General features: G+C 36.7%; 1 protein-coding gene across 1 annotated transcript in view; it reads left to right on the top strand.

Moving 5' to 3' along the window:
- Positions 1-26,484, top strand: part of LOC125670462 (protocadherin Fat 4-like) — a 249,559-nt gene that overhangs the window by 32,184 nt on the left and 190,891 nt on the right. Inside the window, exons 6-12 of the mRNA XM_056161239.1 lie at positions 6,583-6,621; positions 7,110-7,247; positions 7,431-7,514; positions 16,186-16,299; positions 16,575-16,691; positions 17,274-17,394; positions 26,042-26,142. Of these exons, the coding sequence (XP_056017214.1) occupies positions 6,583-6,621; positions 7,110-7,247; positions 7,431-7,514; positions 16,186-16,299; positions 16,575-16,691; positions 17,274-17,394; positions 26,042-26,142 (714 nt within the window). The remainder of the gene's footprint in view (positions 1-6,582; positions 6,622-7,109; positions 7,248-7,430; positions 7,515-16,185; positions 16,300-16,574; positions 16,692-17,273; positions 17,395-26,041; positions 26,143-26,484) is intronic.

Raw genomic sequence — 26,484 nt, 5'->3', positions numbered from 1 at the left:
CTCCAATTAATCTTTTCAATACCGACATATAAAAACAGAACTTGGCGGGGATGGAACTGGAATTGTTTCATCTAAAATATTTAACTAACAAGAGGCCCACGGCATAGCATTGAAGAAGATCTATGCTATTTTTTAAATGAACACTAAATACTAGTTTGGCCCCGACCTGGAGTCAGAAAGTCTACCCCGGATATCATGAAATTTACAATTTCGGTAGAGGCCCTCCAGTTCTACATGAAAATATTTTCTTACAAATGTAAGGAAGATTTTTAACATTGGTCAATTTTTGCTCCATCCTTAAGGCCCCGGGGTTACAGAAGTCCTGAAATTTATACTTTGTACCCCCTTGTCCCAAAGATGCTTCATACCAAATTTGAAAAAAAAAATTAAATGGCAGCTACAGTATCAGGAAGAAGTTAAGAATGGTCAAGTGTTCACGCAGGGCGCACAACGAAATATGCTGACCAATTGCATTAGGTTAGGTGACCAAAAATATTTATGGGGATATTTGGTCAAATAGTCCTTACTGTGTCAGAAACAGTACGAGTATGGAAATGAACCGGAACAACTCTATAATGTTTGGAAAACTTGACCATTTCTGTACATCACTTATTCATGTATACAGATATGTCACGTAAAGGTTTCCGTATTATATGCTCGTGTCAAAGTCAGCCATTGACTGTAATGTCAGGCCATCTCGCAAAAGTCCACAATGCCTAAATGTCAATGTTACTCTCCCTTTCAACATATATCTTAAGCATATTTGCTTGAATTGTCTGAATATTTCCATCCATATCGATTTTATAATCCACCTTCCTTAATTTCGCCACTATCATATACGGGCCCTTCCATTGCATAAGCAATTTGTTGCTCGCAGTTGGCAACAGAACGAGAGCATTTTCCCCTGCCGACATTTGTTTGTTCTTTGCACCTTTGTTGTAATATCTCCTGTACTTTTCTGATTATCTTTCTAGATTATCTCTAGTTATCATGCACGTAGCTTCAAGTTGTTCTATCAAATCTACAATATATTGGTATGTAGTTCTTACCTCTTGGTCTGCTACTTCTTTAGTCCACAACTCGCGTAATATCTTCACAGGTCCTCTAACTTCGTGACCGGTATGTTTCCAATGATTAAGGAATACAGTAGGTTTTTCAAACACCATGCATCAACTTTTAGACCCATCCACAAGAACACAAATCCGATGGATTCCTGTAAACTGATCATCAGTTATCAAATCCCTACGAACTACCACGCCTCTGCAACTGGTGTCTCTAACCACTATTACTAAATGTTCATTAAGTATACCCCACATGTAGGCATATTAGCAAGGGTTACGCTAACATTACATGAGTCCCATGGGGATTCGTGTTGGAATAGGTCCTCAGCACCCCTTGCTTGTCGTAAGAGGCGACTAAATGGGGCGGACGAGACCGCAAAAACCTAGGCCCCGTGTCACAGCATGTGTGGCACGATAAAGAGCCCTCCCTACTCAAAGGTCGTAAGCACCGAGCATAAGCCTAAATTTTGCCGCCCTTCACCTGCAATGGTAACGTCTCCATAAGAGTAAAAAACTCGAGAGAGGGACGTTAAACAATATAAAATCAATCAATCAACATTACACGATGACGTATTTACATGATCCGTTGAACTTGTTGCCATAGAAAACGTGGAAGTATTGGTTAAAGATGTGACAGTTCCGCACTTGTCTCGAGTTTCTGAATGACTCTTCATTTGGGCATTTACCTTCAGCAGCTGCTCCAACTAAACTACGGTTCTTGTTTACTCCCTGGTGATACTGCATTGCTATGTGACCAAGTTTTTCGCATTTGAAGTTTCGAACCTCCTTTTTCGTCGGAGGCTTTGTGGTACACGTCATTCCTCCTGGTGTCTGATGCAAGGTGAAGATAACGAACAGTGATCAATCTCATAACTCCTACACGCAATACAAAATAGATAGTTGGGAAAACACGGACCCCTGCACACACCAGAGGTGGGATCAGGTGCCTAGGAGGAGTAAGCATCCCCTGTTGACCGGTCACACCCGCCGTGAGCCCCATATCCTGATCAGGTAAACGGAGTTATCCGCAGTCAAATGAGTGTGCCAAGAACGGCTTAACAATCGGTATAAAACACGTCAGACTGCATTTGACCCAATGCGAGGTTGTATTGACGAACTAGATCGTTATAACGACCATAGAATTTGCGAAATACTGACTTCAATCGAGACTGTTGAAATCCCTGTATCACCAACTTGTTTGTCAGTAGCTTACCTCGATTTAAAAACTGACTATACCCAGAACAAGCTCTTGCATATCGAATCAGTTGAGATATATAAACACCATATGCAGGTGATAATGGAATATATCTGGTTTGTCTTGCTCTCTTGATGTACATATCGGGTTCTTGTCTGATAAATTCTTCTTGCTATAAGAAACTAAAGACTGAATGTTAACATGTCTTGTCTCGTTAAACTGATCTGCTAAAGTGGAAATTTCTTGGATGTTTTTAGGAATGTTCTCCTTTCAAAAATAGCAAAAGATATTCGCTACACAGGGAAAAAACTGATCTCCATACACCATATCATGGAGGTCCTCATAGATTTTGCTAACGTTGCTCAACTTCAACCACATATTAAGATAACTACTAAGACGGACTGAAAACTGCGAGAAAATCTCAAATACCTTCTGTCTACCATTGCGGAATCGCTGACGAAAACCGTCCTCTGTTTTCCCCCAATCCGTCTTAATAAAGCTGTCGTCAGTGCTCCAAAATTCAACGCTTCCTCTTTGGGCAAAAGAGCATTTACAACGAGTTCATGACCTCTAAAGCACTCTAGTTAACGGTCCAATTTTCTGGTTTCCACTCATATGCTGTGGAATACCTTTCAAAACGTCTTGAATAAGAATCAATATCATCTTTAACCTCTTCAGAGAAAGGCATTTTAGGAACCTTTGCGTTGCTAAAGGGTTCTGAATTCGTTTCTTTCTCGGTTATTTTTTGCTCCAATGTTTGAATAGCAAACTAGTACTTTTCGTTAATCTCTCCCATACCTTTTTTTCTCTTGAAGTGTTAGTTTCTCAACTTCAAGCTCCTCTTTCTTGAGAAGAAATTCCATATCTTCCTTTTTGTTTGCTGAAAAGAAATGCCATGTCTTCGTTTTCGTTCTCCCTGTCTTTTTCCCCCTCCCTGTTAGCTGCTCGTAACTCATGCTTGTGTGCCTGTTGCTGATGATTGAACTGATGCAAATCTGTACCCGACAATTCTAAATTTTTACTATATTCTTTTGTTTCCTTAAAACTCTCCATATTTGACATGTACAATTAAAACCAATAAGACGGTTTTGTTGTTGGTAGTCAAAACAAACTCAACAAACACGACCGGGAAGTGCTCAGAAGAAATCCATCTAAACAGTGATAAACTTTAAGAGCTCAAGATCTGAACGTACTTGTATACTACTGTTTTACAAACTCATGGCAACCATTCCACACTAGGTTCTCAGTTTGGAATATTTTCTGTACTCCTTTTCCTAAGTTACCCGTGCCTTTCTCTGTTCAAAATGATAACTCGAAGGATTGAAAACAGGTATAAATACATGTGAATAAAAATTCTAAAGCATGCATAGATTCAACATAAACACAGAAGAATGAAAAACAAAAATAAACACACGCACACGCGCGCGCACGGTTTGTCACACTTCAGCGCAGAAATAACAACACATTCTATTGCATTCTATTGCACGTCTACTATTGAGTCTATTATGCTGACTGATTAGTCCTATCGCACGCTCCGACGTCATGACGTGTCAAAGGTCAATCGGGGATAGATTGAACATCCGGGCCCTCGCTCTGCAGTAAACATCGAGTCAAACGAAAAAACTTGTCTGTAAAAACACGTCAATTTTTAATCAAATTGGGTGCATACAAAGAGAGACCAACAAGGAGTCCAGTATACGTGTTATATACTTTGGAGTGGTGACAAAAGTAAGTGTTTGTTTTTATTTTTTCCATTATATATTATATATATTTTTTCCATTATATATTCCATCTTTTTTCCAAAATTTAATTTGGTGTCACTTTTGAGGAAATTTACAAATGGATGCAGAATTTCTTACATTTAATTTTTCACCTATCCATTTCAGAAATGAGTTTATATTGATTTAGCATGAAACATTTTGGCTCTCAGCTTACTAAGGATAGATAGTAGTGACGAGTTCTGAAATGTCATACTTGTGTTTTAAATGTCATTTCTTAGGATGGATGATCTGAAAATTATTTCAGTATTATGACAAGAAAGTGTAAGGAATTCTGCAAGTTAATATACATTTCTTCTATTCAATAGTAGTCCAGAAATGACATCAAGAAAAGTTTTTGAAAAAAGTTGGATTTCAATAAAATAATGAGTAGATCTATATAGTGAAAAAAAAAAAAAAAATACTCATTTTGTCACCACTCTGTACTGTAGGCTACAGTATAGCTCTCTGATAAAAAAAATATGGAATAGGGGACCCTTTTATTATCAGAGAGTTCTTTACAGTAGGAATTTCAGATATATAGTCATCACTGATTCTTATCATTTGCATGCAAAGTAAATTGTGAGATCTCATGATAATAAGAAATGCATACATTTTGACAGTTCTTACCTTTTCCATTCCTTTCATTTGTTATTGTTTGGTTTTATGTGCAAGTTTGCCATTTTTATCAACACATTTAGAAGTAAATTCTTTCACAAATATGCCTGGGAGACACTGTGTCAGTGGATGTAATAATGGTGACAATAAATTGAAAAAGAATGCTGGAGTGGAAGGACCAGTGACAAAAATAGACCCTACATTCTGGATTTATGGATCTTTTAGAGCCATTTGACTGCATAATGGCAGACAAAGATTTTAGTACATTATTCCAAGATTTCACACTTTTTCATGCCACCTTGTTGACTCCTCCTGGCAGGCATGGGGGTAAGTTACATCAGTTATAAAATCTGGTGGTCAAGGAGACATTCCTTGTTTTTCGACCCCCCCCCCCCCCAATTTTCAAAAATTAACAAAGGATCAGGCAATATACAACTTCACCAACTCTTAAGAAAACTTGTAGGAATCTAACTTCGATTTCTGTATTTCTACAGCTGTAGGCATATGAAGTTTACTTGCGGCAAAAGCGAGAGCTATAAGTATAAGTTCTTATCGACAGTCCTCTGCTGCTCCGAAATGAACGCAACGCCTTTATTTTCCCATGAGAGAAATCATCCAGATTACATATGTACAAGTCTGATCGCCAGTATCCATTTTATTTGAAGATATATCTATATATTATATTCCAAAATTAAAAAATGCCAATCAAAAAGATCCGCGGTGTATGACTTCAAGAATAACACATGTTTACGTTAACACGGCTATCCCCGATTGACCTTTGACATGCATATATAATTAGCTGTAACAACATGGCGATCTCGCACGTGCAATAGGACTATAAGAATTGAAAGAATGGGGATCCACACGGGAAAAATTTAATAAAACGAAACAAACATTGAGGGTCAGTAAAGGATATTTACAAAACAACAAGATTGCTACACGTAGCCATGTCCCCCACCACCGCAAAAAAAGTTGAAGCACAAAAGTCCCATAACCCCATTAAAATTTGTCGAATCAAAATGATGGCGCGATATGATCAACTACAGCTGGTGACTAACACTCCTACAAAATTTGAACAAGATCTGTTGAGCGGTTTCGGAGGACTTGCGTCCACAAAGTGTCCCTATAGCGTAGCATGTACAAATTAAATAAAATCTCACAACTCCTGTAAAACTTGTAGAATCAAAATGACGGCGCAATATGATCTACACATGGTGACTAACAATCCTACAAAATATGAACAAAATCCTTTGGGCGGTTTCTGAGGAGTTGCGTCCACAAAGTGAAGTGGGACGGACGCACGGACACCGGTATTTCTATGTCCCCTTCCGCGTTGCGGTAGGGGACGACAAATTCATAGTGACAGAGATATAGCGGAACAATATTATGACATTTGTTTCGCAAATAGTCCCTAGTTCAATTTTGATCGATACTGTTGCGGATCTGATTTTAAATTACATAGAATTACATGTAATTCAAACCCCGATTGTTAAATCAGTTTCTCGTTGCATATACAGTTTATTTAATTACCACCAGGTTTTTTTTTTTATTTTGGAGTAATTTCATGTTTAGTTTAAACAATATTTATTCGTAAATAATTCGATAATGTTTACAAACAATGTCTTATACATGAAATAGATTGAGAAGGCTTATATTAATCTCGCTCTAAAACTTTCATGTTTATTTATGATTGGAGACAATCCACATGTTTCTGTATTAAACAGGAAGTGGCATCTTCATTGTCACGTTTTCCAAAGTAAATAAGCTATATGTTTCCTGATTGGATAAGCCTACTTAATTTCTTTGGTTTTGATTTGCTTAAGTTAGTAAATAGGATTCAGGGTACACGTACATAAGACTGTGTTTTATCAGTTCAATCACTTGGTTATATACTGACCTCATTAGTGAAATTATGTGACAAGTTTCTATACCTTCATTTTCTTTTCTTCAGCGTAAAACGTATACTATCAAAGTTGAATGCACAGACACCGTAAGTATATAAATGACTGCACGTTCAGGTAAGAGAGTTTCCACCAATCCTTGAAATGTAGTATATAAACAACTGTACGATCATTTTGAGTTACTTATTGCTTTGCTACCTTAATGTACAAATTTCCTGTATAAGGATAAAGTTATTAATACTACAAATATGCACGCATTCAATTGAACAGAACCAACTACCAGTTACAGTGAATGAAAAAAACAACTAATGCTTCGAACTATTGCTTTAGGTTTGGCAGAAAAAATACTTTAAACAGTTTAGATTTATATTGGAATGGTAGCCGTAAAGATCAATGCACAATATACTCCTTTACTGCATGCATTAAATTTTCCAGTCAAGGATGCTATATATGTATGCGACACCTTTTAAAACATACAACGATAGCGTCACTTGTTGTTCGGTTTGTATTCACATCCATTCTAACAGATGTTAAAACAACCATTTAAAGCTGAACTGAATATGGCTCCATTTTACAGGATGGTGTCAATCGTGTTACATACACTGTAGTCGTAGCTGTTGAGAATGTGTTTGAAGGTAACATAACCTTAAAACCATCAAAAACCAGCTTCAACTTTACGAGGAATGGTTCACATGTTGTCATTGATGTACCAGAGGTAGGTGGCAGTCGGAAATAGATAAGCTGTTGTTATTCAGATTCATACACATATACTTTTTGATGTACAGTAGTGATACGTTAATAATCATATATTATTGGGAATTGAAAATTATGTGGTGAGTTATTGTCTTTAACGATTGAAGCATAAATCCCTTTTACTGATACATCTTAATTGTTACAGCATACTCCCGTACACACTAACATTCTGGAAATTGACGCACAAAGTGCAGATGCTGAACGCATTTCTATTAATTGGACATTGAATGTAAGTTCTTGTAAAACTGTTTATGTAGTTCAAGAAGTTTTGATAGCTGTAGCAAAGTATTTTTTCGCAATCAGAATCTCTTACGTGACCAAATGTGGCATTCCACTGTTGCTAGTGGATTGTGGTCAGTTTTTTTTTTCATCAGTATTCCTTGTCCGGCGAAGTTTTACCAAATTTTGTTTATAACATTCATATTGGAAGGGCAAAAATATGAATTCTTGGTCCTTGTCCACAAGGCCCAAACATTCCAAACAATGATGCAATCTTTCTTACCACACATTTACTGTGTGCATGGTGACCAAGGAGGACTCCATTTACATTGTGAATTGTATTACTTTTGAGTCAGGGATTTTGAGCTAGGACAGGGTTTTACAGTTTGTATAGTGAAAATGTGCTATTGCCTGAAAAACGTCTTAACTCCTAAGATATCATCTAGAATAGTCGAGTGCACGAAGAGAAGAAAATAAAGAAAAGTGATCAATCTCATAACTCCTATAAAGAATACAGAATTAAAAGTTGGGCAAACACGGAATCCTGGACATGAGGTGGGATAAGTTTCCTAGGAGATACCTGTTGACCAGCAGAGTAATAATGAGCATAGCGGTCTGTACTAAAACTGGAAACGTATAGCTTTTAAGTTAGAAAGCAGGCCCTCCGAATGTCTGGATACCCTTGATATCTGTATGATAGAAAAGGACTGTAACTTTCATCACAGGGTACAAAAGTTCGGAAATTACAAAAGTGTACAATGTAATTGAATATAGGCATTTTATACTGCATTCTGTACATTTTGACTGGTATACTACTACTCTAGATTTTCACGAATTACAATTACTTCTTGGGATATTCGAGAATCAATAAAGAACATTTAGTAGACGTTCCTACCTACACCATGGACGTTTACTGATTTTAATTAGATAGGTACAATTTACAATAAATATGGCGAATCGGGCGAAGTGGATTGGTCATGTGAGCTGTTGGAATTGAAATATCTTTGGGACAAGATTCATAAATTGTAAATTTCAGGACTCCTGCATCCTCGGGAACTTAATGACGCGGCAAACACTGCCAAAAATGACCACAGTTTAAAAGTTGTCATCTCTACAACCTTACAGTAGTGGTTATCTTCTAGCATGCGAGTAATATTCACATTATCAAAGAGATGGGCGGTCTTTCTGTCACGAGTGCGCGGAGCATAACTCTGATAATGTGAATTTTACGAGGATGATAGAAGATGACCGACTTGTCACATATTTCAAAAGCTTCTCATTTTACATTTATTGAACCATACACTCAATACAATGGTAGATTGCCATATACCATTGTCGGACGATGCATGTACGCTTTACCCGTAAAGCATGCAGCAAAACTAACGTTTGCTTCAACACCCCAGACGTCTCGATCGGCGCACGCTTTACCCGTGAAACAGCAAAACTAATTTCACTAAACTGAATTATCCCTGTCTTGTTTCTATTGTAACTGTCATGTATTTTAATGAAAACACAAGCTGGTGGTTCGAATTCTTAAAGATCTTTATTATTATATCTTAATTCTGGAGGATGATCTAAAAATAAGATATGTAAAATAATTAAGTACTCTCTCACTCTATCATTCACACTTTTAGTTATATTAAAATGATGATTTCAAAATATTTATAAATTAATGTAATAGATAAATATTTACCAATAGAGTAAATTCAAACTCTTACCGTAAACTCGGAAGAACAGAAACTGTAGTGAAACTTAGTTTCTTTGATATGACAATATTCATGAATAATATAGTCACTCAGTCCAGGTAGGAGTGTTGCTGGGTTAGTCTTTTAATGGAATTTGCGCGAATCTTGCTTATATAGCACCTAAACAAGTAAAACAACTCACAGGATACTCACACCCATACACAAATCATACTGACCTTTCACACTCCTCTCTCTGCCAATCAACGTTCATCCCGATGAATAAAATGAAACGATTTACGATGAAATGAGTTACGTAATGAAATTATATTAGAATGTTAAAGGACACATCTCGTGTTTTCAAAGTATACAGAATTATATGTATTTTGTTATCCTTAGAGAAATTGATTGCAATGGTTCGTTCGCTGAAGTATTGCGATAATTAGTCACAATACGGACTTAAATCTAAGCCCCGATTTCAAAAAGCCTAGTTAATCAGATAGGTGGTCAGGTGGTACAGTGACGTCATATGCGACCTTCGTCAGGTTTTGAGGGCTTAATCTATTTACCATGGATAACATTTATTTCGATGTTGACAAATTTCCCGAGTCTTATATCTTTTAGCCACCAGTGCATACAAATAGCGACCCAAATGTAGCGAGGAAAGGGAGTATAAAATCTGCATTTGCGAGTAAATAATGTTTACATGGGATCGCTGTCTAAACACTATTTGGTAATACCATATGGAATCGCTGTCTAAACACTATTTGGTAATGTCATTTCTTTAAACAAATGCAATTAGCATTGTTGCTTTCCTAGAATAAACTGCATTCTTATCAAATTTATTTTTGGATAAGTTAGATAGGCCTAAATTACGATACGATTACCTATCATTGACAACTAGACAACACGGGTGCATTTCGAAATTATTTTTTTTTTAAATGATCAAATTTATGGTGAAAATTACAACACTTTTAAATTATTTTATTGAAGCAATTTTATTAATCATTATTTTTATTAATCTACACGTTGTTACTTAGGAAGTGGGAGCGCGGCGTACTGTTGTTACATATACGTTCCTTAACAAAAAAATGAAAGAATTATAATTCAATTCAAAGTTGGGAAATATCATATTTTATTATTTATAATTGAAAGTTCAATTATCTTTTATCTTAAATTTCTTTTTTAAAACTACCAGTTGGTAGAGTTCTGCCTCTATGTTGTTACAAGATGAAGGTCAGTTAGTGCGAGTATGTATTGAATTTGAGAGCAGAACGGAAAGCATATGCCGTAGGCCTGTATGCAACAGTGTGTAACTTCGATAGAACCATTTTCTCGCAGTTTATCTACGTCTTTGTCCAAGTGCTTGTTTGAAAAAGTACAGAGACAAATTCTACTGGGTTTTTTTTTTTTGGCAAAGTCGTTGTGTCGACAAAAAATATTCACGTCTTGTCCATCATATATGTACCTTCCTTCGAAAATTGAAAAAAAAAACCACAAATTGAAAAAAACCACAGTCCAAATCTTCTCTACTGACAGCAAGTACACCCTTAAACGGCACAAAACACCCTAATGCAGTGTTATTTACAAGCCGTTAAGGAGGTCTGCTACACCAGAGAAATTTGATGTAGATGAAAAGTGGGAGATATATACAGAAATATTTTGAAGTTGAAAATTTTCTAATTTACTTTATTTTGTCAAAAAATACAGTTTTAGTAGAAGGTAATCTGAAAAAAATTTAAAACCTCTGCTGGACTGGAACCTGCGACCTACAGGTCAGCAGTCGGTATTCTAACCTACTGAGCTACTCGGCTAGGTATCTAAATGGAAAAGGAAAAGTCAAATATTGCTGATATCGATTTTTTCATCCATGTTTTTAAAGGAAGTCAGCCATTATGACGATGTAGAGTACGACCTTAATGTGATAATTTTGTTGTTGTTGTTGTTTTTGCCAATTAAATCTAATATGTTTATGAAATGGCCAACGACTGTTTTCAAATCTCGCTTGAGGTCGCATATGACGTCACAGATAATGGCGCGTAAAATATCGAAGAAAATATGCATATCGCAAAATTTGAATTTCATCGCTTTTCAAACTCGAAAACTACGCAAACTGTTTAATTTAAAACACATGTAAAGTAGTTTTAGGCATGAAATGAATTAATTTTGCTGAAAAAATTAATAAGTTTAGAAACATGCGATGTGTCCTTTAAATATAAATTATTTCATCCAGTGACATGTACTTCTGAAGTTAGAACCTCTCCTGCGATAATAAGGTGGGAGGAGCGATAACAAGACCCTGTTGATGATAACCAGATACAATTCCTGAACAACAAAAGAAAATCACTGTAAATATGTCACAATTATACTTAGCACTTACAGCTGTAGCAGTGAGGGTTCTTTATCATGCCAACGCCTGCTGTGACACGGGACCTCTGTTGACAAGGTCATCCGAAAGACCCGTGATTCTCACTTCTAAATGCAGAGCGTTTGGAGAAGGAGCAATCTCTAACTATGTTGATGCGGTTATGGCACGAGCGGGACTCGGGACTCACGACCCCCTTGTTACGCTCTACCACTGAGCTACCGTGACAGAGTGTCTGAATCAAGGGGAGAACCAAACTTTATATATAGTATTTAAGTTTAAAACATTTCGATTACATCATGTGTAATGATCTTGATACTATATTCAAAGTAAATGGATATTTGGAAGGAGTAGGTATGTCTCTATTAAAACTGTAAATGTCATTTTTAAAACAAATCTTTTTAGACGTGTATTTAATACGTAATCCCTTATCTTATTGAAAATAGATATTAACGGCAAACTAACAAGTCAAATACACGACTAACGTGATTATTTCAGCTTCTCCATCGTCAACTTCCCATATCAATGAAACACTATTCTTTTATCACCTGCATATGATGTTTATATCTCAACTGATTCAATATGCATGAGCTTGTTCTGTGTATGATCAGTTTTAAATTCAGGCTACTTACTGACAAACAAGTTGATGTTGCAGGGATTTCAACAGTCTCGTTTAAACTCAGCATTTCGCAACTTCTATGGTCGTGATAATGATTTAGCTTGCCCGTATAACCCATTAAAGGGTCAAATGCTATTTGACGTGTTTCATACCGATTGTTAGGTCGTTCTTAGTACACTGATCTTGACTATGGATAACTCCGTTTACCTGATCAAGTCATAGGGCCCACGGCGCATGTGACCGGTCGGCATGGAATACTCACTCCTCCTAGGTACCTGATCCGACCTCTGGTATGTCCAGAGATGCGTGTATGCCCAACTCTTTATCATGTATCACTTGTGGGAGTAATGAAATTGGTCACTGTTCACTGACAAGGCCTTTCTATCAATGACCCTTGTTAGTAATGGAACTTCGACTTTGACAGTTTACCTTCTTACCTAAAACCCATAACTGTTGTGCTGTAAGAGCTAGAGAGAGCCTTGTGATAGCTGTAGAGGGGTTTTGAGAGTGGAGAGGGCCTTGTGATAGCTGTAGAGGGGTTTTGAGAGTGGAGAGGGCCTTGTGATAGCTGTAGAGGGGTTTTGAGAGTGGAGAGGGCCTTGTGATAGCTGTAGAGGGGTTTTGAGAGTGGAGAGGGCCTTGTGATAGCTGTAGAGGGGTTTTGAGAGTGGAGAGGGCCTTGTGATAGCTGTAGAGAATTTTTGAGAGCTAGAGAGGGCCTTGTGATAGCTGTAGAGGGGTTTTGAGAGTGGAGAGGGCCTTGTGATAGCTGTAGAGGGGTTTTGAGAGTGGAGAGGGCCTTGTGATAGCTGTAGAGAATTTTTGAGAGTGGAGAGAGCCTTGTGATAGCTGTAGAGGGGTTTTGAGAGTGGAGAGAGCCTTGTGATAGCTGTAGAGGGGTTTTGAGAGTGGAGAGAGCCTTGTGATAGCTGTAGAGGGGTTTTGAGAGTGGAGAGAGCCTTGTGATAGCTGTAGAGGGGTTTTGAGAGCTAGAGAGGGCCTTGTGATAGCTGTAGAGGGGTTTTGAGAGTGGAGAGGGCCTTGTGATAGCTGTAGAGGGGTTTTGAGAGTGGAGAGAGCCTTGTGATAGCTGTAGAGGGGTTTTGAGAGCTAGAGAGAGCCTTGTGATAGCTGTAGAGGGGTTTTGAGAGCTAGAGAGGGCCTTGTGATAGCTGTAGAGGGGTTTTGAGAGCTAGAGAGGGCCTTGTGATAGCTGTAGAGGGGTTTTGAGAGTGGAGAGAGCCTTGTGATAGCTGTAGAGGGGTTTTGAGAGTGGAGAGAGCCTTGTGATAGCTGTAGAGGGGTTTTGAGAGCTAGAGAGAGCCTTGTGATAGCTGTAGAGGGGTTTTGAGAGCTAGAGAGTGCCTTGTGATAGCTGTAGAGGGGTTTTGAGAGCTAGAGAGGGCCTTGTGATAGCTGTAGAGGGGTTTTGAGAGCTAGAGAGGGCCTTGTGATAGCTGTAGAGGGGTTTTGAGAGTGGAGAGAGCCTTGTGATAGCTGTAGAGGGGTTTTGAGAGTGGAGAGAGCCTTGTGATAGCTGTAGAGGGGTTTTGAGAGCTAGAGAGTGCCTTGTGATAGCTGTAGAGGGGTTTTGAGAGCTAGAGAGGGCCTTGTGATAGCTGTAGAGGGGTTTTGAGAGCTAGAGAGGGCCTTGTGATAGCTGTAGAGGGGTTTTGAGAGCTAGAGAGGGCCTTGTGATAGCTGTAGAGGGGTTTTGAGAGTGGAGAGAGCCTTGTGATAGCTGTAGAGGGGTTTTGAGAGTGGAGAGAGCCTTGTGATAGCTGTAGAGGGGTTTTGAGAGCTAGAGAGTGCCTTGTGATAGCTGTAGAGGGGTTTTGAGAGCTAGAGAGTGCCTTGTGATAGCTGTAGAGGGGTTTTGAGAGCTAGAGAGGGCCTTGTGATAGCTGTAGAGGGGTTTTGAGAGTGGAGAGAGCCTTGTGATAGCTGTAGAGGGGTTTTGAGAGTGGAGAGAGCCTTGTGATAGCTGTAGAGGGGTTTTGAGAGCTAGAGAGGGCCTTGTGATAGCTGTAGAGGGGTTTTGAGAGTGGAGAGGGCCTTGTGATAGCTGTAGAGGGGTTTTGAGAGTGGAGAGGGCCTTGTGATAGCTGTAGAGAATTTTTGAGAGTGGAGAGGGCCTTGTGATAGCTGTAGAGGGGTTTTGAGAGTGGAGAGGGCCTTGTGATAGCTGTAGAGGGGTTTGGAGAGTGGAGAGAGCCTTGTGATAGCTGTAGAGCGGTTTTGAGAGTGGAGAGGGCTTTGTGATTCTCGTGACAAAGTATGTAGAGTATACTATCGTTGGGGAAGTTCATATCTCACAAGCACATTTTCTTTGGTTTGTTTGATATTAGTAACTATGTTTTATTTCTAAGCATTTAACCAAAGTAAAGAATAAGCAATGAAGAAATATCTTTCTGTTTTGCAAGTATATACATTTACCTCAAGCATGTCATTTTCATATTAGCAATATTGGTCGAATTTGTCATTTCATAACCACTGAAGCGTGAAATACTCTTATCAATACACTCGTTACATCACAACTTGATTATGCGAACCCTCTTTTATGTGCAATCAACAAGACCACCTTGGACCACTTACAGAAGGTACAGAACACTGCAGCCAGGCTTATGTCGAGGACAACGACACGGGGTGATATTTCCTGTCTTAGCGCAGCTGCATGGGCTTCCAGTGCAGTATCGTCCATAATACAAAATCTTTGTGGTCACTTTCTGCGCGCTGATGTGTTCCCGAATATCTACAAGAACTCATTAAAATGTATTCCCCATCTCGACTACTAAGATCTGAAACATCACTGAGACTCACTGTGCCAAACATTCGCACAAAGTCTTTTGGAGACATACATTTAGTTGGGCTGCAGCCAGTTTGTGGAATCACAGGCACCTGAAGTATGGATATTACTTACACACACACAACCTTTGATAATTCGTTTGGTGGCAATAATTTTCTAAAATGTGTGAATTCCCTGTCTATCTCACCCCACTTTCAATTTATGTAATTGTTTCACTTTTTTTGTAAGCTTTAATGATTGACCTTCTACTTGTATGATAAAATACATTTTATTATTATTTCATTTAAGCTTAAATAATGCGTGAAACGATTACATAAATCGAAAGAGGGATGAGATGACAGGGAATCCACATATTTAGGAGAAATTATCGCAAAAAAAGGGGGGGGGGGTTAATATCCATACTTCAGGTGCCTGTGGCTGTGTGTGGAGTGGCTGTGTGTGGAATGACCTTCCGCAACATGTTAAAGTTGCTAAAAACATTCACGTTTTAAAAAAAAACTGTTACAAACCCACTTTTAAAAAATTGCTTTCCCTGATTTTTCAATGACCATTTTAATGCATATTTCTAAATCTTCTTAATGTTTTTCCCATTGATTTCTAATACTTTGCATAGATGCTCGAGGTATATCAGCTCGTTTACTTTAAAAAAGATGAACAGCTTTTCTTTTATCTGCATTTTAATTGTATTTTCATGATAAACATTTGTTCCTGTTTTCCTAATCCCATTCAGAATTGAATAAAGTATTGTTTAGATAAACCTGTTTTTACTCGTTTAAATGCGCAGTTATTAGCCTACTTCAAAAATTTGTAAGTTGAAGTTTATAAGCTATTGACCTTCAGTTCACTTATCAAGACTGATAAGGGGGGGGGGGGGTATCGTGAAGTAAATACTGTATTCTATAAGGTTATTATTTCACTTTCTTTTGGATATGAATGAAACTAAATCTACTCGTCAATCTCTTTGATTTTCAGTGTAAAAATAGGTTTTAAAGATTTTATTATTCCTAGAGGGTTTAAAGCTCTGATGGACAAGGACCTTGAAATATCAGGGGAAAGTTTCGAGATTTGTTGCATCATATTCAGATGACTGTAAAGGCGACTTGCCTCTTATGGGACAGTGACCTTGTAACTCAAAAGCCAATTATGACAATTAGGGTTATCAAAGTTTCAAATTGTATCGTAGTATTACTTGTACTATTTTTTTTTCAGGATAATGGTACACTACAAGTAATAAGTAAAAGTTATAAGACAATTTTACTTACATTGGAGAGAAAACTGATCTATGGTACCAAGAATACACTGAATTCTAGTGTCCAAGCAAAGGTAAGTCATGTCAGAACTAGAGCTTTTTCCGTTTTAGTAATGACCATCCATTGTTAGCAGGTGTATTGGAGTTGATGAATTATTCTCTCAACTGGGAGAATGGTTCTAATCAGTTGAAGATGCTCAAAATTTGTTGGGGGTGAATTATCAGATCGAAAGGGAAAATCTTCACAAAAACTAAGATTCTTTAAAATTATAACGTCGAACTTTTTGCTCAGGTTGATTAAATTAATCAGTTTTGCAGATGTTCTGATTTCCATTGTGATTATTTTAAGGTGGTAGGCCACCAAGATGCACATCAGACAATGCAGATCACCATCAAAGTGACAGATGTGGACGACAAAAACCCGAAGTTTGATCGGAAACTCTACAAGGCTCATGTTCAAGAAAATGTGTGTCAAAATTGAAAATGTCCCATCTTACATTTTAAGTTTTTGATTTGTTTGTATGTTTGTTTTTAATGTCCCTTCAACATTTTTCACTCATATTGAAATGTTAAGCTATAAATGATATATTGCAAATTCAAACATATGTTTAGTGGTCAAGGTCGTAGAAGTGAAGGATGTTTTATTGTACCAACGTCTGCAGCGACATATGACCACCGGCTTTAATGTTACTTCCCAAATACCTATAACTCTTTTCAATGTCAAACATTGAAGAAGGAGCAAATTATATCTATGTTTACATATTGGGTTAGATAAATATATGGCACGAGCGGGACTCCAATTCATCACCTCCCGGTTACAAAACAAACACTCTAACCACCGAACTACTATGACAAGTCTCACTTTTAACTGAGTTTTGTATTGTGAAGGCAAAATGAAATTTGGTATTAAGATTGTATCTTTTAAATCATAATTGAGAAAATCCTACATGTAACATTAATATTATATTTGAATGGCTGTATAAAGGCTTTAAATCTTTCATCTAACATTAATGTTGAATTTCAATTACTATTCAAACTCTTACGACAGGCTACAGCGAACACCGCCATTCAGTTTGATAACGGAGTGGAGGGAATCCATGCTAAAGATCAAGATTTCGGAATCAATGATACAATAAAGTACTCTCTTGTGAATATAACAGATGTTGCAGGTATTTTATATTCATTAAATGCCAGAAGTGTTCACTAAAGTTATAAACCTGAAAATATGCAGAAAAATAATCATAATGATAAACTGGGATTACACAATGTACAGTTGTTATGCTGATTTGAACAACATCAAAGTTTTAGCTCAGTTCACCTGTAAACTTTAAGTTACGTTCTGTATCTCTGTCCATCTTAAACCTTTTCACATTGCCATCTTCTCAAAACGTCACCGGGCCAATTAAGCGAATATCACACGAAGAATTAAAATGGCAAAGGAAATTTCTATTTTGTTCATAGTTAAAAAATAGCGAAAATATGTCGTGGTATTTCAATTTTTCTACTCCGTACAACTTGACCAGAAAAGCCAAAACTTTTATGATTGAAAAGGTCATACAAGACTATCATGATTCCTTAGGTCTATATAGGGAAACAATTGGGTTATGAAACTTTACCTAGCAAACATACAGTAGTTTTGTCGTTTAAAGCTGTATGGTCCGAATTACGATATTTTTTTCCATCTCGTAAAAACGCTATTAAATCATCGCACGTATGTAGTTATGAGGCTGTATGACATATCATAAATTATTTCACCTGTTTTAACCCAAATAATTTGATTTTAAATCGATGTTTACAAATAACCGCGTCACTGCCATTTCAAGTGACAGTCACGTGACCAGTTCAAACTTTCAGATCACCGGTGGTCTTATCTGTGTAAAGCTGTGTATTTTGTTATAACAGTACCGTGCCATAAGTTTAATAGAAATAAAAATATCAAATACCTTTTAGTAATTCGTTGTTTTACGCTCTTTCAGCCTTAAAACTAGACAGTTGCTATGAGTTTATACATCATGTTGGGATTCCCCTGACGCGCGTGGGTCTATTTATAGACGTCTATTATGGGATGATTTATATATGTACCCACTATATTTACTTTCTAAATAATATTCGCACTGTTTTCTTTTACATGCAGATGTTTTCAAGCATGTAATTAAGGGAAAGTTAATAAAGTAATTAATCTGCTTTAAAGTAATTATGTACAAAAATAATATATGAACATCGAGTCATACAGCTTTAAGCTTATTTTGACCTATGGTATACAATATAATCAAACTTGGTGCAGTTTACACTGATTCTTATAATCCACTTCACGGATTATAAAGCATAAACTGCACCAAGTTAGATTATATCGTATAACACAGGTCAAAATTAGCTACACATCTTAAATGATTTACAATCGTACATTGTACAACAACGCCACATTAATCAATGACGTTGATATCACAATACAAATCTGACCAATCATGTCTAAGTATAGATAGGCCACTTATCATGTGATTGAAATATGAAATATGTCAAAAATTGAATGTCATAATAGTGGTTGTTGTCGCTTTCCTTGCTATGACGTCATAGCCTACAAAGCATAGTTAGCCTTGTTGTAGGCTAAGGCGCTCTATTTTTTGGAAACAATGTAATGTCGCAATGATAAAGCTCTCAAACTCAAGCAACTAAGGTAATCGTCGAAACATGATTTTTAGAATTCTTTATTTTCCATTAATTTCTTGACCAATTCTTCCTTGACTTTGAAATATTCGGAATAGATTTCATTTGTATTATCTTTTGAATTTTTGAACTATTGATAAGGTTTGAAAGTACCTTTCAAGTATTTGATATGATATGATAAAAGGCAATGCATTTCAGATAGAAATTTATTTCATGAAAGTTTTGATGGGATCGTGATGTTAATAAGTTTTCACGGGGGTCACTCTTCCATGCCCATAACAGAAAGCCTTACATGATGTGGACATGTATCTGTATTGAGGGTTCCCTTCACTATCATTTTACCAAGTATGAAGACTACTCATTGACAAATAGTCGTGTCAGTTGTATTCTACCTATCCGTAAAAAAACATACAGGGATACCCCATGGTTGTTCCTACTTATTCACTGACAAGCATGGAAAGTTGTAGAAAACAGGATATTACAATTGTTCCTTCAAATACCTTTAAATACCCGAGTATTAGTTAAAAGTATCATTAACACCAAAAGGGTATACCATCTTATGATCTATCATAATTTTCCTGTTCTGCATATCTAATCTAAATATTCGGTGTGTTCTTAAAACGCAAATGTCACCGAAAATGTTCATATGTTCATACTGATGACGTTATACAATATGATATATGTTATATTGTACGTCTATTTTGTACCCGCCTTAGAGTCATTACCCTGGGGCTGCAACAATCCCAATTTGGTATATCCCTTTCTGTTTCTCCTAGATATGCATTTAGTTTTTATACTACATCAGTAAAGTTAAGGAAGTTGTCTTTCAAATGACAAGGACAATAACCACTAAAATAATTTTGAATCCACCCTTGAAACAAAACCCTCTGATCATGAAATATACAATTGTAACTACCTGCTCCTTCTAAATGTCTATTTAGTTTCAATTTAGTATCAATAACTTATTGGTTGGTTGTATATTGTGTAACGTCCCGCTCGATAATATTTCACTCATATGGAGACGTTACCATTGCCAGTTAAGGGCTGCAAAAGTTAGGCCTATGCTCAGCGCTTACGGCCTTTGAGCAGGGAGTGATCTTTATCGTGCCACACCACACCTGCTGTGACATGAGGCCTTGGTTTTTGTGGTCTCATCCTTATTCACAAAATATCTTACGACTAAAATCAAAATTTACTAACACTGTAATTTTCTTATTTTTCATTTCTTGTAGATTTTCTTAATTAATATGTAAAGTACATCCATGGTTTATAAAACTTGAATACATACTAATGACCCTGTGATCGGTATTTCATTATCAGATAGAATTATTTTTTTTAGCTTAGTCGTAAGATGTTTCGTGAATAATTTATGTCTATGCTCAGCGCTAACGGTCTTTGAGCAGGTAGTGATCTTTATCGTACAGCACCTTCTGTGACATGAGGCCTTGATTTTTGTGGTCTCATCCTTCTAGGCACCTTATTCCCCTCTGGTGTGTCCAGGGGTTCGTGTTTGCCCTTCTCTCAATTTTCATTCTTTATTGGTATCATGAGATTGATCATTATTCGTTATCTTCACTTTTCATATAAGATGTTGATCCCGTATCGTAGCCCACGCTACCCCAAGAGCTGTGATTTAAACAAATTTGAATTTACTGTATGTCGGGAAGTTTTCATGTAAATTCCAGTTTTTTGGCCTAAAGATTCTTAAGAAAAATATTTTTGAATATGTAAAATTTGATCACCTATTGTGGACCAACCGTAACGTGGGGGAGTAGGATTTGAAGAAAGGTAAATTTGCGTTATGTTAGGAAGCTGTCGTGTAAAGTTCAACTAGTTTGGCTCAGTGGTTCTTGATAAGAAGATTTAGCTCACCTGAGCTGAAAGCTTTTCTGATCACATGTTGTCAGTCGTCTGTCTGTAAACTGCTCACATTTTCCACTACTTTTTTTGAACCACTAAGCCAATTTCAACGAAACTTGGCAAAAAGCGTCCTTTGGTTAGGGGAATTCAAGTTTGTTCAAATGAAAGGTGATGTCTCCTTCAAAGGGAAGATAAATAAAAAACCCGCAAAATTAGGTTGGGTTCATCTAAAAATCTTCTTTCCAAGAACCACTGGGGCACAAATGCTGAAATTTATATGAAAGCTTCCTGACATAGTGCAAATTCACGTTTTTAAAATCATGCCCCCAGGGCTAGGATGGGGCCAAAAAAGAGATCAAAGTTTTATATGGGAATATACATTGATTAAACAAAAATCTTCTCAAGAACCACTGGACCAGAAAGGTGAACATTTACATCAAATCTTCCTGGCATAGTGCAGATTCAAGTTTGCTAAAACTATGGCTCCGGGGGTAGGGTGGGGCAATAATAGTGGATCAATCTTTTACATGGGAATATATATACGGAAAACCTTTAAAAATCTTCTCAAAAAACCACTGGACCAGAAAAATTCAATTTACCTGAAAACTTCCTGATGTAGTGCAAATTCAAGTTTGTAAAAATCATGGCTCCCGGGGATAGAGTGAGACAACAATAGAGGATCAAAATTTTACATACAAGTATACACAGAAAATCTTCGAAAATATTTTCAAAAACCAAATAGCAAGAGAAGTGGAGATTTACATGAATCCTTCCTGGCATAGCGTTGTTCCAAGTTTATGCAATTCATACTACCCGGGGGTAGGGTGGGGCCACAATAGGGGATCAGTATTATATGCAGATATATGAGGAAAATCTTTTAAAATATCTCTTGAATTATTCAAAGTAGGGCTTTCATATATTGTGTATATATTCTTTATGAAAAGACCTTTCATATGATGCACTAGTTTGTGATCGTTTGACCTTGACCTGGAAGTTTAACCTACTTTTAATAAAAAATCAGACGTATTCAATACATGTATGTTCTGAAGGTAAATCTTTCATATTTTGTATGTAACTTTGTGACCTTGAACTCGGAATTTTCTGGAGTTATCTTAAGTGGGACTTTTTTTCTTGTAGGTTGATTCTTTATTTGATTTGTGAAGTTTGACATTTTGACCTTAACCTGTGACTTGGACCTACTTTCAAAAAATGTTACCTATTCAATATCTCCTTAACTATTTTAAAAGATAGATCTTTCATATTTTGTATTCGAATTTCTCATGAAAATATTCATACTATATTCATACTATAACATTTAACCTTGAAATTTGACATACTTTTAAGAAAATATAGCCTGTTGAATATTTTCAGAAGTATTCGAGGTAAAGCTTTCACATTTTGTATATAGATTCTTTATGACAAGAAGACTTTGTGATACAGTAATATTTAATTTTGTGATTTTCACCTGCTTTCTTTAAAAACCCGACCTAATCGATATCTCCTGAACTATTCAAGGAAAATCATTTGTATTTCGCATATAGATTTTTATAACAAGACATTGATTTACTTCAGTGCTTGACCTTCTGACCTTGGCCTGTAAATTTGACGTACTTTTAATAAACATCTGACCTATTCAATACCTCTTGAACTATTTAAGATAGAACTGTCATATTCTGCATACAGATTTCTTATGGCTAGCTCTTTTGTATCATGATCTATGACCTTGTGACCTTGGTCTTAACCAGAACAGCAAGATCATGTTAGTCATATTGGTGTTTAGGCATTTCTGTGACTGTGTTACACAGGGCTCACACTGGACTAAAATTTTGTGTCGCAACCTGGCGCGCGTGCATCGACTCATACCGTTTACTGTAGATCTATATTTCATGCATATTATTCAAGAGGGCATATACAACATATCATATACATGTCTCTGATTATTCTTATAACATAGCTTTGTTCAGCTTTTATCATAAATGACTATTATTATGATATTGTGAAAATTGTTTTTCAGCAGATTGCTTTTCAGTTAGTCTAGATGACAATGTAGCACTATCAGGGTTTTACTTTTAAATATTGTTTTTGGCTAAGTTGACTAAATTCTATTTCATACCAGAAAAATTTAGGAGTATTTCATAGCCTGACTGACAACATTAAATAAAGACAAGAAATGAGTTTCTCTATGTTTATTAATCATGTTAGTAGTGTAAATGACATATAATACTCATCATTAACATTAAATTTGCACTCTATAAAAAGTCACTGTCAGATGACAACGTTACTGAAGACTTATAAATTACTGTAAGACATAACACATCATCATAGTTTCACAACATCACATTTTTCAAAGAATTCACTGAAGAATCCTGTTTTCATCTTGAAATCCAGAATGACAAGGTGGTTATTCAGTGAATATCATCATGTAGTGAAGAAGGGAACTCAGGAAGTCTGAAATAAATTTTAAGATGATAAAAGGTATAGCATAGCATAGCAATTTCAGAAGAACCTACAATTTTGCGTTTCCTCATGCATGGCCATTTTCCAAACAGATCAAACCAAAGACCTAAATATTAATGATACAATTTCCCAACATTCCTTCATTTATAAACTATACTACCGTCAACTGGATTAGAAAATGTACAATGTAGCTGAACATTCAATAGTTTAACTTTCTAGATGAAATTGTTTTTGTACTGTGATGAACTGACAAATTAAATTTTGTATGTTTTTATTGACACCGAAATATCTTCCATTAACTAGCTTGTGTGCACAGTCACACGCTTTTTATTCCACCCAGTCAAAAACAGGTAGCTCCCCAGTAATGACTCGGGGTTATCTCTCCCCAGTATACAGAATACTTTATTTCTAATTCATTACGATATGTAGGAGACTCGCACGTGCAAGGTTCATTTCATTCACACCTACCTGTACACAGAGGATCAACCCTTTGTCTTGTGCAAACTGCTAAATAAACAAGACACCCCTTGGTCTATTGTTCCCAAGTGACAGGGTATCCACATTTTGTACCATAGCTTGGCGTGCTTTCTTTTGTTAAAAGTGTGGGTTATCTGTACATAATCAACAATATTATATGGAGTAAGTGACTTGTACCATAGTTTACTATTATTCATTATATTTTATTATAGCTTTCGGAAGCGCGGTCGCCTGTTTACAATATGATGCCAATTGCTATGTTTTTACATTACACTTTGAACACCATATATTTCTATCATAATGACTTTCTATAACCGAAAAATGTATGTTCATTAATTGTTTTTAAAAAGCCGTTTTTAAAGTGCATATAAATGTTTGGACTGTTGGTTTTGATATTTTTATTTTAATACATATTTTGACTAAATTGGCTGGAAAAACGTTTACATGTTTATACAATAGATTTTAAAAAAAAATGATGAAACCATAAGAGGAAAAAAAGAAAGAATTGTAAGACGCGAAACCATAAAAGAAACACAAGTCTGATTCACTTTGTCCGCTATACAAGTTGATCTCTCAAACGCGTTCTTATCACGTGACTGGGTCATTTATAAAACTCTTTATAAATGATACCCGTATTTCTACTTACACGTGTTTCTCGACTTGAGGAGAATATGGAACTAGAAAGTCTTTGGGACGAGACCATTGACGATATTATCTTGTATCAAGGTTTAAGCGAGATTCAGTGCGAATATCTATAATGTATTTGGAGAACTTAGTCTGAGTCAGTTATCCGTGTTTGATATGTGCAATTTTGATCTGGAGGAACTTCATACAGTGGACAGTGATGTTGTTTTGTTTTTGTTTTATCGAGAATGTGGGCGGGGTTTGAAGAAAAGTGTGGGTTATGTTCAGATACCCGATGGGCGTGGTCATAATGACACTCGGGAGCTATGCTCCCTCGTGTCATTATGACCACACCCATTGGGTATCTGCACATAACCAACAATATTATATGGGGTAACTACTACCTGCACAGGTAAAACAGCCCCGAGGCTGTTTGGAGTGTTTGGATGCCAACAGCTGAAATTCAATATGGCGCCGCGATTTCTAAAATACGAAATGTCCGTGTCGCATTTCCGGAATTTCTGTCGCATTTTTTCCTGAAAAATCGCAAAATGCGACAAATGTGATGGGCAGCGCGAGCCCTAAGTGTTATGTGAATTCATTTTCAGTTATGTTCTTTTTTGGCTATGTACACAGTTGGGCACAATCTGGGGTCCAAATTTGTCATGGGAATAAGATTGAGTGACGTCGGTGGCCTAGTGGTTAGACTGTCAGACTCTCGACCTTTCAGTCGTGGGTTGGAGTCCTGGCCGCGGCAGGGCCGACGTGTCCTTGGGAAAGGCACTTTACACGAATATCCTCACTCCACCCAAGTGTAAAAGGGGTACCTGGCTATGAACAATGAAAGATATTGTTAGAATGTTAGTGCTCTAGCGCCTGTAACGGCAGCTTGCACTGTATGCTTCCCAGGAAGCTGAGAAAGTTCTAGATTGCTATAAGGTTTGCTGGGGTAATGAAGCGTTTTGAGCAGCATACCCTGGAAAAGCGCTATATAAAAACCAATCATTATTATCATTATTATTATTGATAAAAGAATCATTTAAAAATCACAATAGCTGAACAATGGCAAGGATAAGTTTCATACCGATTGTTAGGCCGTTCTTGGCACACTGATTTTGACTACAGATAATTCTGTTTACCGGATCTTTACCTGATTAGGATATAGGGCTCACTGCGGGTGTGACCGATCGACAGGGGATGCGTACTCTTTCTAGGAACTTGATCCCACTTCTGGTGTGTCTAGGGGTCCGTGTTTACCCAACTCTCTATTTTGTATTGCTTGTAGGAGTTATGAGATTGATCACTGTTTGTTATCATCACCTTTCATACTGGGACTCATTTGAGCAATGTGACCCATGGCCTCTTGTAAAATGAACCCACATTATTTTTGCTTTTTCCTAGTTACTCCCCTTTGATGGGAGTTGGGCACTTCATTTGAGCAAACTTGAAACCCCATTATTCAAGGACGCTGCATATAAAGTTTATTTAAAACTGTCCCAATGGTTCTAGAAAAGATGGAAATGTGAAAAGTTTACGGACAGACAGACGTACGGACATGCAAATGCCTTCAAAAAAGCTCATCTGAGTTGAAAGCTCTGAAAACGAATAATCATTTAATGCTTGAGTTCTTATCAGACTACTGTGCAATTCATTGCGGTAGAAAAGTTGCATTGCTTAGATTTATATAATGTACATCAAACAGCTAATGATTATATTGAATTTTTATTTTGACAGATAATGCTTTCGATATTGATCCAAGAAATGGTACAATTACTGTATCAAAAACAAGCAGATTAGACAGAGAGACTGTAGATGTATATACACTGATTATAAAGGTAGAAAGTTTTGATTACACAAATAGAATAAGAAAGAATAATGAAGAAGCTGGGCTGAATTAATTTCTTGATGTGTTCATAATAAACATAAACGTATAATGGGGGATTTACATTTTGTTCTTGAATTAACTCAACTTAGTAAATTTATAACTACAATATTTAAAAAAAAAAAAATTTAAAAACAATTCTTATCCTTTATAAAGATTTATTTACACAGACAAAAATGCCCACAAGAAATCGATGTGTCAATCATTGTCATTCCTGATTATCCCTTTGCGTTAGTCAATGCGTCATCGTTAGTTCTCTGGACTTCTTGTTATGATTGTAGATAATGATTTAATT

Source organism: Ostrea edulis, chromosome 4, assembly GCF_947568905.1.
Source record: "Ostrea edulis chromosome 4, xbOstEdul1.1, whole genome shotgun sequence".
Lineage (NCBI taxonomy): Eukaryota > Metazoa > Mollusca > Bivalvia > Ostreida > Ostreidae > Ostrea > Ostrea edulis.
This window is presented reverse-complemented; position numbering and strand designations above follow the sequence as displayed.